The sequence below is a fragment of the Carcharodon carcharias genome, chromosome 10, assembly GCF_017639515.1.
Source record: "Carcharodon carcharias isolate sCarCar2 chromosome 10, sCarCar2.pri, whole genome shotgun sequence".
Lineage (NCBI taxonomy): Eukaryota > Metazoa > Chordata > Chondrichthyes > Lamniformes > Lamnidae > Carcharodon > Carcharodon carcharias.
This window is the reverse complement of record NC_054476.1, coordinates 127,952,307-127,968,746: the sequence shown is the minus strand read 5'-3', so window position 1 is coordinate 127,968,746 and position 16,440 is coordinate 127,952,307. Positions and strand designations below refer to the sequence as shown.

The 16,440-nt window shown below is 42.3% G+C and overlaps 1 protein-coding gene across 14 annotated transcripts in view; it reads right to left on the bottom strand.

Moving 5' to 3' along the window:
• Positions 1-16,440, bottom strand: part of mtmr4 (myotubularin related protein 4) — a 199,489-nt gene that overhangs the window by 18,624 nt on the left and 164,425 nt on the right. For all 14 annotated transcript variants that reach the window (XR_005944217.1, XM_041197614.1, XM_041197617.1 and 11 more), the window contains 5 exons: positions 16,071-16,256; positions 14,728-14,898; positions 14,098-14,249; positions 5,548-6,967; positions 2,599-2,709 (listed from right to left, as the gene is read on the bottom strand). Coding sequence is in view for 13 of the 14 variants with exons in the window: in XM_041197614.1 (XP_041053548.1) it covers positions 2,599-2,709; positions 5,548-6,967; positions 14,098-14,249; positions 14,728-14,898; positions 16,071-16,256 (2,040 nt within the window). In the remaining variant the exon portion in view is untranslated. The remainder of the gene's footprint in view (positions 1-2,598; positions 2,710-5,547; positions 6,968-14,097; positions 14,250-14,727; positions 14,899-16,070; positions 16,257-16,440) is intronic.

The window sequence follows — 16,440 nt, the reverse complement described above, 5'->3', positions numbered from 1 at the left end:
ACCCAGGGTAATGCTCTGGGGAGCTGGGATGCAGATGGTGAAATTTGAATCCAGTAAAAAAAAAAAATCAGGAATTAGAAGTCTAATGATGACCATGTTGATTGTCATAAAAACCCATCTGGTTCACTAATGTCCTTTAGGGAATAAAATCTGCTGTCCTTGCCTGGTCTGGCCTACATGTGACTCCAGACCCACAGCAACTTGGCTGACTTTTCAATGCCCTCTGAAATAGCTTAGCAAGCCACTCAGTTCTCAAGGACAATTAGGGATAGGCAATAACCGCTGGCCTAATGAGCAATGCCCCCATCCCATGAACGCATAAAAAAACCCTAAATCTCTCATCTCTTCACAAATGAAATCTAATAGTTTCTTGAACCCACTGATGTTTGTGTTTCAGTTGCCTTTCTTTATAACTTATGTCCACTTAGGCTCCCTTCCTATTCCTAGCTTGCTTATTTTTAGATGTGCACCTGCATTTTACCTTTAATCTTTGTAAACAATTTGCTTACATCATTTTTTCATAATCTTTTGTTGATAACTCAGAATCTGAGTTCCCAATTTCAGACTCTGTTCAACTTACAAGTCCCGAGTGCTCAGCACTCACTCCTGCCCCACAGGAGTGGAAAAAATAGAGGGGGAAAGGAACAGAAAACTGATGGGTGGTGGGGGAAGGGGGAAGAAGATGAAGGGTAAGGATATTACAGATAGAGGGCAGGCAATGGGGAGAGTGGAGGGAAGGATGAATGGCCAAGGAGAAGGGAGAAAAACCAGTAATGTAAGAAATAAGAACAGGAGTCGGCCATTCAGCCCTTCAAGCCTGTTCTGACATTGAGAGAACCTTGCTGATGTCCCTCAATTCCACCTTCCCACACTATCCTCATATCCCTTAATTCCCTTAGTATCCAACTTCCCACACTATCCTCATATCCCTTAACTCCCTAAGTATCCAAAAATCTATCAATCTCCACCTTGTATACACTCAACGACTAAGCATCCACAACTTCTGAGTTAGAGAATTCCAAAAATTCACAACATTTGCCTCAGTCCTAAGCGGCTTACCCTTCATTCTGAGACTGTGACCCCTACTTCTAGACCAATGCTTCCTAAACTTTTTTCTGCTGTGACCCCATATTAATGGCGTGACCCAGAGTACAAATTGATGGGTGAGGGGTGTGGGGGAAGTCAGGGGAAGAGTTGTTGAGCAGGGTGTGGGTTCAAACAGCAGGGATACAGGGGCAAAAAAAAACTGCATTTATGGCATTATTCTTGTAAATCTTCTCTACATCCTTTCCAGTGCTTCCATATCCTTTACATAATATGGTGGCCAGAGTTAGTGCAGTCTAACCAAGGTTCGATATAGGTTTAGCATAACTTCCCTACTTTTAATTTTTTCCTTTTTGAAATAAAACAGTACTTGGTTTGCATTTTAACCATGCTAACCTGTGGTGCAATCTACACTTCACTGATGTATTTGTACTCTGAGATCCTTTTGCTCCTCTACCCACTGGACTCTCACCTTCAAAATAATACTGACCGCCTTATACTTCCTACCAAAATGTGTTACTTCACATGTTATCTGTGTCGAACTTCATTTGCCAATTATTTACCCATTCTGGAAGTTTACTAATGTTCTCTTGTAATTTATTGCAGTCCTCCTCAGTATTGACTATACCATCACCACTGCTGCCACTGCTCCCCCCTCACAATTTGGTGTAATCTATGAACTTAGAAATTGTATTTTTAATTTTAAATGCAAATCGTTAAGGTAAATTGAGAACAGCAGTGATCCCAGCACTGGGTCTTGTGGAAGCCAGCAATCCATTTTGCCATTTGTGCCGACTCCACATTCTTTGACCTTATTCATTAGTCTATAATGGGGCATCTTATCAATGGCCTTTTGAAAATCCAGATAAATGACTTTCACTATATTATTATTGCCTATTCGCTCTGTTCCCTCCTCATAAAAGTCAATAAGGTTGGTCCTTTTTGAAATCCGTGCTGACTAGTCACTATTATATTTCTTATTTCTAGATGTTCTTCTTTTCCGTCCTTCAGTAAGGATTCCATTATTTTTCCCACTACTGATGCTAAGCTTTGCATCCTCCTCACAGCTTAGTTTCTTATCCAACTTTGCATCACCAGCAAACCTGGGGATATTACACTTGATCGACTCGGATCCAAGTCATTGATTTGGATTGCTAACAGCTGAGGCCTAACCACTGATTGCTGCGGTACCCCGCTAATTACCAGCCTACTAACCCGAAAATTACTCATTTATTCCTACTGTTTTCTGCCCATTGACCTATCCTCAATCCATGCCAATAACCCTAATCTCATCCTTTTATGGAGGACAAGGAAGGCAGGGGAGGATAAATGAGTGCGCTTTCCCTATGGCATGATAATTGCTGACTTAGAGACTCCTTGTTGGAGTCTGAGGCATTTGTTCACATCTGCAAGACATAACTCAAAAATAGAAAAAAAACACTACAAATCCTTCCCAAAGGCTTTAAAAGAACCAGTTAGCGGGAATGTTCATGACTTGCCTTTCCCATTTTAGATTTTGTCGTACTAAGAGTGACGAACAATCTATGCTCCTACCTCAGTCTCTTTCCTATCCACAGGTTCCCAACTTGCTTCTGAGCGCTGATCGTCACTGTGGATGGACAGAGATTCCTCAATGTCACTGTCATCTGATTCTCTCAAGCAGGTCTGCAAATCAGAGTGGGTGAAACATTTACAACAGTACAGTCCTATCAGCAAAGGTAGTGAACGACAGTTCAACTCAGCTTTATTAGCACACACACTACATCAAACTCTACTATTCTCATCATGCACTGCATTAAACCCCATGCTCTATCCACACAGTGCATTAAATCTGACGTTATTGACACCACAGACTACTAAATCTGCATCATTTACACTTCACGTTGCACCAAGCCCTTGACCGCTGACTCCAATTTCAGACCAGTGATGGAATACTTGCCACTTGCCTGGACGAGCGCAGCATTCAAAAGAACCTAGGTGCCCTTATACATGAATCATAGAATTTTAACATGCAGGAACAACAAGCAATTAGGAAGGCAAATGGTTAGCTTTTGTTACAAAAAGAGATTTAAATATAAATGTAAAGAAGTTTTACTACAATTATACAGGGCATTAGTGAGACCACATCTGGAGTACTGTGTGTATTTTGGTCTCCTTACCTAAGGAAGGATATACTTTCTCTAGCTGAAGGACACTCAAGAAGCTCAACGCCATCCAAGACAAAGCAGCCCAAGTTTGATTAGCCATACAGCAGTAACAAGGTGGAGCAGAAGGTAAGGAAATTGCCAGGGGACTTGAGCATCATTTTCAGCAGCTGGCAGGAAAGGAGTAGCTTGTGGCAGTGATCCATCCACTGACCACCCAAACCCCAGTCCCACACCCATCCCGATCACGTGGCCAGAATGTTGGGCGAAAAACGAGCGGCTTCATTTCCAGATAAGTAAGTAGGAGCGGAGTGGCAATCAGACTCTAATTGCCACTCCACGAAAGTTATGGGCCTCAGCTTCACCACTGTTACACCACCTGCTGCTGCCCCGACCTCTGTCCAAGTGGTAATGAAACTATCACCTGTCACCTCCAGCTTTGACTATTTCAATACTGGCTCTCATCCTCTACCCTCAATGAACTTTATCTCATCCAAAATTCATACTACATTTCATTCTGCAACAGTCTAATTCACCCATTCCCCCTATCCCAATACATGCATTGACTCTGTCTCCTAACACCACAAATTTAAAATTCTCAATCTCATGGTTAAAGTTATTCATAGTTGCAGTGTAGGGTGAGTTAGTGAGCATGAACATGGGGATGGAATACAATGCGGTGGAATGTGAAGTTATCCACTTTGGTAGGAAAATAAAAAAGAATATTTTTGAATGGTGAGAGACCAGGAAATGTTTGCATTCGAAAGAACCTAGGTGTCCTTATACATGAATCACAGAATGTTAACATGCAGGAACAACAAGCAATAAGGAAGGCAAATGGTTAGCTTTTGTTACAAAATTAGATTTAAATATAAATGTTAAGAAGTTTTACTACAATTATACAGGGTATTAGTGAGGCCACATCTGGTGTAGTGTGTGTAGTTTGGTCTCCTTCCCCATGAATATGCTTTCGCTAGCCGAAGTGCAACAAAGGTTCACTGGATTAGTTCCAGGGATGCTGGGATTGTCCCAAGAGGAGAGTTTGAGAAGACTAGGCCTACATTCCCTACAGTTTAGAAGAATGACAGGTGATCTAATGGAAACATATAAAATTCTTAAGGGGCTTGACAGGGTAAATGTTGTGAAAATATTTGTCCTGGTTGGGGAATCTAGAACATAAGGACAGAGTCCCAGAATAAAGGGTTGACCATTTGGTTCTGAGAAGAGAAATTTCTTCACTCAAAGGGTTGTGAATCTCTGGAAATCTCTATCCCGGAGAGCTGTGTATGCTCAGTCATTGCGCATACCCAATTATTTGGGTACTAAGAGAATTTTATGGATAAGGGAATAGCGTGGGAAATGGAATTGAGATAGAAGATTAGCCACGATCTTGTCAAATTGTGGAGCAGGCTCAAAGGGCCAAGCAGCCTCCTCGAGCTCATAGTTATGTTACTATGCTTGAGCCTGGTATGTTTATGCATCGTGGTCCCTTCAACCTGGTATTTGGGACCTGTGCCTTGAGCCAACTAGGCCCCAAACTCTGAAATTCCCTTTCTAAACTCTCTGCCTTATTACCTCCCGCCCATTTCTTAGACAGAAATAAAAACATTAGGCTAAACATGGTTAGACATAGCTGAGATGCCCTCTAAAATAAACTAGTCTGAAATACTGTCCATCCTTACAGTGGAAGAATAGCCATTTGGGAAAGGTTGTGGTGTAAAGCTATTAACATGGAAGTGCATTTCAGCAGGAGTCAAGAAAGTTAGCAGAGATGGGGAGAAAAGGGAAAAAGTGAAAAAATGAACGTAACTGCTGAATCATGTGATGTGCTCTTTAAATGTAAGTCAAAGCTACTCATTTCCTAATCATTTTAAGTGTCAGCTTTCACCCATGGCTCCATGGTAGAAATCTTGCCTAAGTCAGAAGATTCTAGGTTCAAGTCCCACTCCAAAGATTTCAGCATGCAAGTCAGGCTAAAACTTCAGTGCGGTATTCAGAGTGCTGCACTGTTATAGGTGTTGCCTTTTGGCGGGAACATTAAATTAAAGCACCACCTGTCATTATCTGTTAAATTAAAAGACCCTATAGCCCTTTTAGAAACTGACCAGGAGAGTTCTCCATGTTCTTACCAATATTTATCCCTCAACCAACGTCGTAAAATTCGCCTCAGTGCTGTTTGTGGAATATTCCTGTATGCAAGTTGGCTGCTGCACTTCCCTACATTACAACAGTGACCAAACTTCATGGGCTGTGAAGTGCTTTGGGACTTTGAGGGTGTTAAAGTTGTTATATAAACGCAAGTTCTTTCATTACACTGGGTGAGAACTGCCTTGAGAAGCTAAAGATTTGGTTCACTTACAAAATCATCCCCATAGTCAATGTCCGGCTCCACTGGGGATGCACAGTATTGCTGACTGTCTAGTCGCATCTGAAGCTCACGAACCTGTCGACGAAGCAATTCTACCTCCTGCTTGTAAGTTGCCTCAATCTGCCGTAACCTCTGTTGAACTGCATCCACAGGAAACGGCAATCCATCGTCATCGACGTAGCTCGGAGACATCTCCAAAGTGGTGGGAGCAATCTGACCAAGTGGTTGAAGTTGTCTCCAATGTGATGAGTGAGTAAAAAAGCCACAAGTCTTTAGATTTGATCCTAATGAATAAAGGCTGGAATGGATCTGGTGGGATTGTCGGAGATTCTTAAGTGCTCCTATTTGTTCCTCCTTAAGCAAGTACTGTCCACTCGCTGCAGAACCCACTCGCAGATGCTTATTATTTAGTCTTTTATAATGACAACCATTCAGCTTGGCTCTCCGGTGGCCTGTATCCCCACCATAGGCTGATTTTACCAAACCCTGTACACTGTCCCAGTTGGAGCTCAGTAATGAGAAGTCACTGAACTGACTCTGACAAATGTGTTTTCTGATAGTTCTCACACTCTCTATCGCTGTCCTCCCAACCCTACACTGTTCTGCTTCATTTTGAAATCCATTTGCAAGCAAGATACCGTTCTTCCCAAAGCTCAAGTCCTTGGGGAATGAAAAACCATCTGCCTTTGTCCTCTCCTCAGTCACAGTCTCTGTGGAGCTGTGCATGGCAGAAACTTTCTCCTTGAGGTTAAGCACATCTGCCACAGAATGGAGGTATGGTTGTAAATTAGAAGGGTTGCCATTATATTCTGGTAACTGGTCAGTGCCTATGGAGATGGTCTTTGCAGCTGGGTTTGATAGAAATTGTTCACAATGACCTGGGAGATTTTCGTAAACCCTACATTCTTTTGGTTTTTCCCGAGTAACTTCATCCTTTTCAGTAATCTGAAGTGCTTTTTCCTCAAGCTTGTTGTTTGCAATTGCATTAGTGCTAAGATCATTTAAAGGTTCCTCCTGTTGAGTGTCTCTGGGATGAATCAATGGTTCAAGGTTTCTGCAGCGCTGTGTCTTTTTGTCTGGATTTCTGCTATCAGGTGATTCTTCCTCTTCTGCTGGAAGAGGTACGTTACTGAATAGGTTTACCTCTCTAGCCTCCTCTGCTGTTTCTACTGGACCTATTAAGCCATTTACTTCTCGTTCAGAGGCAGATGTTCCAGCCCCAGTTTCAGGAACATCAGATACATCAGGGACATCAGGTATGGCTGGCACAGGCATGTTTCTGGGCTCTGCAGTGAGACGTCCTTCCTGACAATGTTGGTTTATGTTGGGATCGCTGGATGTTCTCGTCAGTGGAGCTCCTCCACTGTCACAGGCCAAGGGAAGATTGTCCACAGAACGGGCTTTTGGTAATCTAGAAAAAACAACACAAAAAGAATTCTGGTTATTTGAAGAAATAAGAGAGTTCACACAGTAAATCCAAAATTTAAACTCCAAATAACAAGGTGATGTTTGGTACCTGTTCCAGGCTCTGATCTATTATGTCTCCTCTCCTCAATGTGCAGCAGTTGCAGCAGACCTACTACCTTAATGAACAGAACAAGAGACTGGTTCTCAGGTCACTGCAGGGAACGAGTGACTGAATGGGAAGTTAGGGTCAGAGTAAAAGAGCTGGGAGGCTATGAATAGAATAGATAACGAAGCAAAAGAGAATCACAGAAGCCTATTCAAGACTCACATTGTTAGGGGAATTTGAGACAGGGGCAGCAAGTTAAAATGAAAACCTCTCTTCTACAAGGGTGTGAGAAGAACATCCAGGATGCCCCATAGGAGGGAGCAGACAAACAGACAATATAGCATTATAAAGTCTGTATGTGACAACAAATGCCAAACACAGCTGAATCCATAAAGTGAACAGCTTTAACGTAGCAGAGCCAATGAAATCGCTGACAGGGTCTTGAGTCTAGAGTGGACATCCAATTTAGAAATGAACAAACCTCAAAATAATGAGGTGGTAAATATTTTCATTTGAGCCTTCCAAAAGTTTAAGTTTGCTCAATTGATGTCTACTACTCCATGCCAAATATAGCAAGTTTCAATTCAATTCCAAAAGATGGTTGCAGAATATAGAAAAGAAACACGAAGTTAAACACACCTTTTAAGAAACACTTTAGAGTCTTGTTTTTCAATTTCAGTATAGTAAGGTTCTACAGTTTGTATGCTTTCAATTACATATTTCAAAATTTGTGGATTAAAAAGTTAATTTTCAGGAACAATTTTATTTTTTCAATAGTTGTACCCACACTTGAATTATCAGTGGTGTTTACTACTGAAAGCTGCCTGATTACTGTACTGTAACAGTTGCTCCTGATAACAATACATTCAAGCCCATGATGCTCATCAGCACCACCATTCAAACTTAATTTCAATTAGTGCCAAACCAACTGTTGACAACCAAATAGGAACTTAAATAAGAAGGACTTGCATTTACTTAGCACCTTTCACAACCACCAGAGCGCTTTACAGCCAATTAAGTACTTTTCAAGTGTAGTTACTGTTGCAATGTAGGAAACATGGCAGCTAAAAAGAGCATGGTGAGTGTGGAGGCTTCATTTAAAAACCGAGTGGAGAGAGTTTGGAACGTTCAATTCAAACAAAGAGCGGGGAAGTTTCATTAAAAAGAGCGGTAGAGCAGTCGATTGCTGAGTATTTCTAATCTTAAGTAAAATTAAGGTCTATAAGTTGTGTTTAGGTCTCTGGTCTTTATTTTCTCTTTCTTAAAAATAGCTTAAGTATAAGATTAATACTGGTGTAAAAAAAAATTACAGTAAAATGTGAAGAGCGGGGATACTAGAGTAATTAATCAATAAATTAAATTAAATAAGCTAGCGATGGCAGGACATGTGATGTATTGCTGCTGCAGCATGTGGAATATGCTGGACACCAAGGTGATCCAGAGCGAACACATCTGTAGTAAGTGTTTTCAGCTCCAGGAACTTTGGATCCGAGTTGAGCTGGAGTCCGAGTTCCAGACATTGCGCCATATTAGGGAGGGGGAGAGTTACCTGGACACTTTGCTTCAGGAGGTGGTCACACCCCACAGATTAGGTCATTCAAATTTGGATTGTGGTCAGGGACAGGAGGGTGTGACTGCAGGTGAGGTAGGTATGGGGACCCAAGTGGTAGTGTTCGAGGAACCTCAGCCCCTGCAATTGTCCAACAGTTACAAGGTTTTTGCAAGCTGTGTGGATGAGAACAGAGACTGCAGGGAGAATGAGCAAACTGACTATGACACAGGGAGCCATTCAACTGAGGGGAAGTAATAGGAACGTAATAGTGGTAGGGGACAGTTTAATTAGGGGGATAGATACTGTCCTCTCAGCCATGAGCATGAGTCCCGAAGGCTGTGTTGCCTGCTCAGTGCCAGGGTTAAGGACATCTCCTCAGGGCTGGAGAGGAACTTGGAGTGGGAGGAGAGGGATCCAGTTGTCATCGTCCACTTTGGTACCAACGACATTGACAGGGCTAGAAAGGAGATTCTGCTGAATGAATTTGAACGGATAGGAGCTAAATTAAAAAAGCAGAACCTCCAAGGTAATAATTTCAGGGTTGCTACCTGAGCCATGGGCAAACTGGCATAGGGTAAATAAAGGTAAATGTGTGGCTCAAAGATTGGTGTGGGAGGAATGGGTTTCAGTTCGTGGGGCACTGGCACCAGTACTGGGGTAGAAGGGAGCTGTTCCAGTGGAACAGGCTTCACTTGAATCATGCTGGGACCAGTGTCCTCGCAAATTGAATAACTAGGGCTGTAGAGAGGGCTTTAAACTAAATAGAGTGGGGGAGGGGATATGTTGGATTACAAAGCAAAAGGAGATGGCAGCATTGCAGGACAGATATTTAGGTAATGATACCCAAATTATGACAGGAAGGGACAGAGTGTCCAAGCATAAAAAAACAGCAGCAAGTAGGATCAAAGGGGGGGGGGAAAATGATACTTTACTTAAATGCACTTAGCATTCGGAACAAAATAAATGATTGAATGGCACAAATAGAGGTTAATGGGTACGATCTTATAGCCATTACGGAGGCATGGTTACAAGAAGATCAAAGCTAGGAACTAAATATTCAGGGGTATGTGACTTTTCGAAAGGATAGGGAGGAAGGAAAGGGTGGTGGGGTAGCCTTGATAGTACGAGATGGAATAAGTACAATAGTAAGAAATGAACGTGGATCAGAAGATGTATAATCCATATGGGTGGAAGTAAATAACAAGGGGAAGATGACACTGGTGGGAGTAGTCTATAGGCCCCCTAACAGTAGCTATGCTGTAGGACAGAGAATAAATCAGGAGATAATGAGGGCATGTAAAAAAGACAGTACATTAATCATGGCTGATTTTAATCTTCATGTAGATTGGGAAAATCAAATTGGTAGAGGTAGCCACGAGCAAGAATTCATAGTGTTTTCAGGACAGTTTCCTCGAACAATATGTTGAGGATCCAACCAGGGATCAGGCTATTTTGGATCTGGTAACGTGTAATGAGGCAGGTTTAATAAATGATCTCAGAGTAAAAGATCCCCTAGAAATCAGTGACCGTTACATAGTAGAACTTAGCATTCAGTTTGAGAGTGAGAAACTTGGGTCAGAAACATCTGTGCTAAACTGAAATAAGGGTAATTACAAAGGAATGAGTGCAGAGTTTGCTGGAGGGGGCTGGGAAAGGAGTTTTGAAGAAAAGACGGTTGATGAACAATGGCAGACGTTTAAGAAAATAGTTCATGATTCACAATAAAGATATATCCCAGTGAGGAAGGAAGATTCTAGGAAGGGGATAAGCCAACCATGGTTAACCAAGGAAGCTAAGGACAGCTAAACACGTGGCTCAACAGATGGTGTAGGAGGGAGGGTTTCCGATATCTGGATCATTGGGATCTCTTCTGGGTCAGGTGGGACCTGTACAAGAAGGACGGGTTGCATCTAAACTGGAGGGGCACCAATATCCTGGCTGCGAGGTTTGCTAATGTCACTCGGGAGGGTTTAAACTAGTATGGCAGGGGTGTGGGAACCAGAGCAAAAGGTCAGCAGGTGAAATAAGTGACTGGGAACTAGTGAACATGGCCAGTAGGACTAAGAGGAAGAGCAGGCAGGGAGAAATTACTGAACACAGTGGGACTGGGGGTCAGAAATGCATTTGTTTCAATGCGAGAAGTATAACAGGCAAGGCAAATGAGCTTAGAGCTTGGATTAGTACTTGGGACTATGATGTTATTGCTATTACAGAGACTTGGTTGAAGGATGGACAGGATTGGCAGATAAACGTTCCAGGATTTAGATGTTTCAGGCAGGATAGAGAGGGATGTAGAAGAGGTGGGGGAGTTGCACTGCTGGTTAAGGAGAATATCACAGCTGTACGACAGGAGGACGCCTCGGAGGGCTCATGCAGTGAGGCAATATGGTTAGAGCTCCGGAATAGGAAGAGTGCAGTCACAACGTTGGGGGTTTACTATAGGCCTCCCAACTGCTGGCGGGAGATTGAGGAACAGTTATGTAGGCAGATTTTGGAAAGATGTAAAAGCAATAGGGTTGTTGTGATGGGTGATTTTAACTTTCCCTATATTAACTGGGAATCACTTAGTGCTAGGGGTTTGGATGGTGCAGAATTTGTAAGGTGCATCCAGGAGGGCTTCCTGAGACAATATGTAGATAGTCCAACTAGGGAAGGGGCAATACTGGACCTGGTATTAGGGAAAGAATCCGGCCAGGTGGTCGAAGTTTCAGTAGGGGAACATTTCGGGAAAAGTGACCATAATTCAGTAAGTTTCAAGGTACTGGTGGATGAGGATGACAGGCGTCCTCTGGTTAAGGTGCTTAATTGGGAGAAGGCTAATTATAACAATATTAGGCAGGAACTGAGGAATCTAGGCAGGAGGCGGATATTTGAGGGCAAATCAACAACTGACATGTTGATTCACAACATTAGTTGATAAGAATTCAGGACCGGCATGTTCCTGCTAGGATGAAGAATAAGTATGGCAAGTTTCAGGAACCTTGGATAACGAAGGATATTGTGAGATTAGTCAAAAAGAAAAGGGAAGCATTCAGAAGGGCTAGAAGGCTGGGAACAGAGGAAGCCCATGGAGAATATAAAGAAAGTAGGAAGAAACTTAAGCAAAGAGTCAGGAGGGCTAAAATGGGTCATGAAAAGTCATTGGCAACCAGGATTAAGGAAAATCCCAAGGCCTTTTATAAAAAGCAAGAGGGTAGCCAGGGAAAGGGTGGGCCCACTCAGGGACAGAGGTGGGAATCTGTGTGTGGAGCCAGAAGAAAAGGGAGAGATACTAAATGAGTACTTCATCTGTATTCATCAAAGAAAAGGACTTAGCGGTCGATTTATCTAGGGAAGAGTGTGTAGATTGCCTGGATCATGTTGGGATCAAAAAAGAGGTGTTAGGCGTCTTGAAGAATATTAAGGTGGATAAGTCCCCAGGGCCAGATGGGATCTACCCCAGAGTACTGAGAGAGGCAAAGGAGGAAATTGTTGGGGCTTTGACAGAAATCTTTGTATCCTCACCGGCTACGGGTGAGGTCCCAGAGGACTGGAGAATGGCCAATGTTGTTCCATCGTTTAAGAAGGGTAGCAGGGATAATCCAGGAAATTACAGGCCGGAGAGCCTTACGTCAGTGGTAGGGAAATTATTGGAGAAGATTCTTCGTGACAGGATTTACTACCATTTGGAAGCATATGGGCATATTAGTGAGAGGCAGCATGGCTTTGTGAAGGGGAAATCGTGTCTCACTAACCTGATCGAGTTTTTTGAGGAAGTGACAAAGATGATCAACGATGGAAAGGCAGTGGATGTTATCTACGTGGATTTCAGTAAGGCCTTTGACAAGGCCCCTCAGGGCAGACTGGTACAGAAGTAAAGTCGCATGGGATCAGAGGTGAGCTGGCAAGATGGATACAGAATTGGCTTGGTCATAGAAGACAGAGGATAGCAGTGGAAGGGTGCTTTTCTGAATGGAGAGCTGTGACTAGTGGTGTTCCGCAGGGATCAGTGATGGGACCTTTGCTGTTTGTAGTATACGTAAATGATTTGGAGGAAAATGTAACTGGGCTAATTAGTAAGTTTGCGGACGACACTAAAGTTGGAGGAGTTGCAGATAGTGAAGAGGACTGTCAAAGGATACAACGGGGTGTAGATTGATTGGAGACTTGGGCGGAAAAATGGCAGATGGGGTTTAATCCAGACAAATGTGAGGTAATGCATTTTGGAAGGTCTAATACAGGTAGGAATTATATAGTAGATGGCAGAACCCTTAAGTGCATCGACAGGCAGAGGGATCTGGGTGTACAGGTCCACAGGTCACAAAATGGCAACGCAGGTGGACAAGGTAGTCAAGAAGGCATATGGCATGCTTGCCTTCATCGGCAGGGTTATTGAGTATAAAAGCTGGGAAGTCATGCTGCAGCTATACAGAACCTTGGTTAGGCCACACTTGGAATATTGCTTGGAATTCTGGTCCCCACATTACCAGGAGGATATGGAGGCATTGGAGAGGGTGCAGAGGAGGTTTACCAGGAGGCTGCCTAGTCTGGAGGTTATTAGCTATGAGGAGAGGTTGGAGAAACTCGGATTGTTCTCACTGGAGCGACAGAGATTGAGGGCCGACTTGATAGAAGTTTACAAAATTATGAGTGGCATGGACAGAGTAGATAGTCAGAAGCTTTTTCCCAGGGTGGAAGAGTCAATTACTAAGGAACATAGAATTAAGGTGAGAGGAGAAAACTTTAGAGGAGATGTGCAAGGCAAGTTTTTTACGCAGAGGGTAGTGAGTGTCTAGAATTCGCTGCCAGCGGAGATGATGGAAGCAGGTACGATAGTGGTGTTTAAAAGGCTGCTTGACAAATACATGAATAGGATAGGAATAGAGGGATACGGACCCCAGAAGTGCAAAATATTTTAGTTTGACGGGCAATATGATCGACGCAGGCTTGGAGGGCCGAAGGGCCTGTTCCTGTGCTGTACTTTTCTTTGTTCTTCCCGGGAGTAAACTCTTGAGCAATACTCAACCATTACTGCCTTCAATTGCTACCAGAGAGACTGAAGAATTAATAATGAGAAGGCACAAATTCAAGGTGACTGGCAAAAGAACCAGTGGCGATATGAGAAAAAACTTTTTATGCAACAAATGGTGACGATTTTAAATGCACCACCCAATAGGATGATGGACACTAATTCAATAGTAGCCTTCAAAATGGAATGGACAAATACTTGAAAGATAAACAAATGCACAGATATGGGGAAAACAGAGGAGAATGACTAACTGGATAATTCTTTGAAAGAACTGGAGCAGACTTGAAGGGCTGGATGGTGCCTTTCTGTGTTGGACTGTTCTACGCATCTACTAAAAGTTAACATGATACTGGATTACTTGTTTGCTCTCTTAAATCACCCATGTCCTGCTAAAAGTTTCTGTGTTAACACAAGCTGAATTGTAAGGCTCAATATAGATTATTTGTGTTTCAAATCCAGCCTACACACCTGTCCAGTGGCTTTCCAGTTCGTTCCTCTGCTGCTCCACTTCGGGAGAGGCAGAGCTCAGTACTGCCAGTGGGTGTGCATGGAGACGAAATAGGGAGATACACAGCTGTCCAAACATGAAGTGCCCGAACATGACATACTGGGTGTAAAACCTGTCAAGAAAAATTACAGCACATATCACAATGTTGATTTATACTTTTTGTAATATTTCCTATCCTCATAGAAATCTGCCATAGTATAACATTATTAAAGATCACCATTAACATAAAAGGAACCACCCAGTGTAACACTAACTATACAGATGATCCCAGGTTAGATTCCTGGTCTATTCTATGCTGAGATAACACTAAAGAAGATTGAATTTAGGATAATAAAATCATAAAATGTTGGAAATATTCAGGTCAGGCAGTATTTGTGGCAAGAAATAGAGTTAACATTTCAATTTGTGATGGCCCTTCATCAGAACTGATGAAGGATCATCACGACCTGAAACGTTAACTGTTTTTCTCCACAGATGCTGCGTGACCTGCTGAGTATTTCTAGCATTTATTTCAGATTTCCAGCATCTACGGTATTTTGCTTTTTGCCTTTAGGGTGACCTTGGCTTGAGTAGATTTGCATGCTGCTCACCGTTTCACCGCTGGGGATATACAAATAGTTCTGAAAGTTTTTGTTGCCAGTTCGTAGCAGTGACCAGACTGAGCACGTGTGCTTGTAGATGTTGCGTGCCTCTCGTTCTCTGCTATTGTTACAGAGGAACGTTCCATACAGACAGGAATACGTATGTTGAACCAGCTTTACCTATGGAGAAATAAATAAGGCAATGCACTCAGGCCACAAAATTTCATCAAAAGCTTTCAATATTAATAAAAAACACTGGATAACATTAATATTGAAAAACAAAATTGAAGGGTCAAGGACCAAACAGCAGGACAACGCCAAGGCTAAAAAGGTAAAAGGAAGTAATGATAATGTTGGATTTTGGAACTGTGATGAATGTAGCAAAAATGGAGGGAGTAAAAGATATCCATTGTTTTGGGAGCTAATAAAGAATTAGGAAGCAAAGCAAGGAGTGTGTTGGATTGTATATTTGGAACACAGAAATAAGAGGAGAAAAGTTCAAATAAGAACTAGCCAAAGTAATATTGATAAAAGAGGCAAAAAAGATTCCAACAGAGAAAATGATTAGAGACTAGTGGTGACAGTGATTGTCCATCAAACAAGTTTTTCCTTGTGTCGTACACGAGTATGAGAAAGTGAGTGAGAGAAATATGTTGCAAGAGCCTCTCGGATATGGGAGTGATATTCTAGTCTTGAAATTGACCTTTTACGGAAAGTTGAGTTTTTCTGGGGAGGTAATGTATAGCTATTAGCATGTTATATAGATATAGGGTGCCAAGTCTCATATACTCACTGCCCTAATAATGCTCGATGATCTACAATGGCTCCCAGGAACTCGATCAAGCAATGCCTCGATTTTAAAATTCTAATTTTTAAATCCCTCCATGGCCTTGGCCCTCCTTAGTCTGTAATCTCCTCCAGTCCCACAACCTTCCAGGTATCAGCACTCATCTAATTCTGGCCTCGTGAACATCCACAATTTTAATTGCTCCACTTTTGGTGATCATGCCTTCAGCTATGCAGGCCCTAAGCTCTGGAATTCCCTCCCTAAAGATTTGCACGCCTTACCCTCTCTTTCCTCCTTTAAGCCGTGCCTTAAAACCTATTTCTTTGATCAAGCTTTTGGCCATCTGGCTTATCATTGCCTTATGTGGGTCAATGTCAAGTTTTAAGTTTAATGTTCTTGTGATGAGTTTTGAGACATTTTATTGGGTTAAAAGTGTTATAGAAATGCAAGTTGTTGTTGTAACTGAACAAATAAGCTTGTTTGTAAAGCTAACCCATTCTAATTAGATACAGAAACAACTTTGTTAAATGTGTACCATCCACATGCTCCTATTCAGAACCCTTACCAGGAATGCATCACTAAACTCAAAGAGACATGGGAACTGCTTCAAAAGTTGATGGACACAGTCCAGCCACTGCAGAAATACTGGACACTGCTCACTCAGGTCATCAAGATTTTCAGAGTGGCCACATCGGTCACCAAACTTATGACCAAAATCCAGCCATTCTGTTTCCACCAGAACCTGAAATCCCTGTAAAATAGAAACAATAATGCTGTGTTCAAAGATCCAGTGACGGCACGCAATAAAATGTCAATAACATACAGAATATCTAAAACTGTAGACTTCCCATCAGTAACTGAAAGAGAAGAAATGTTAGTGTTTGGGATCATGAACTTTTGTCACCTATGATTTTGGGTCTCCACCTAAAAGGTCA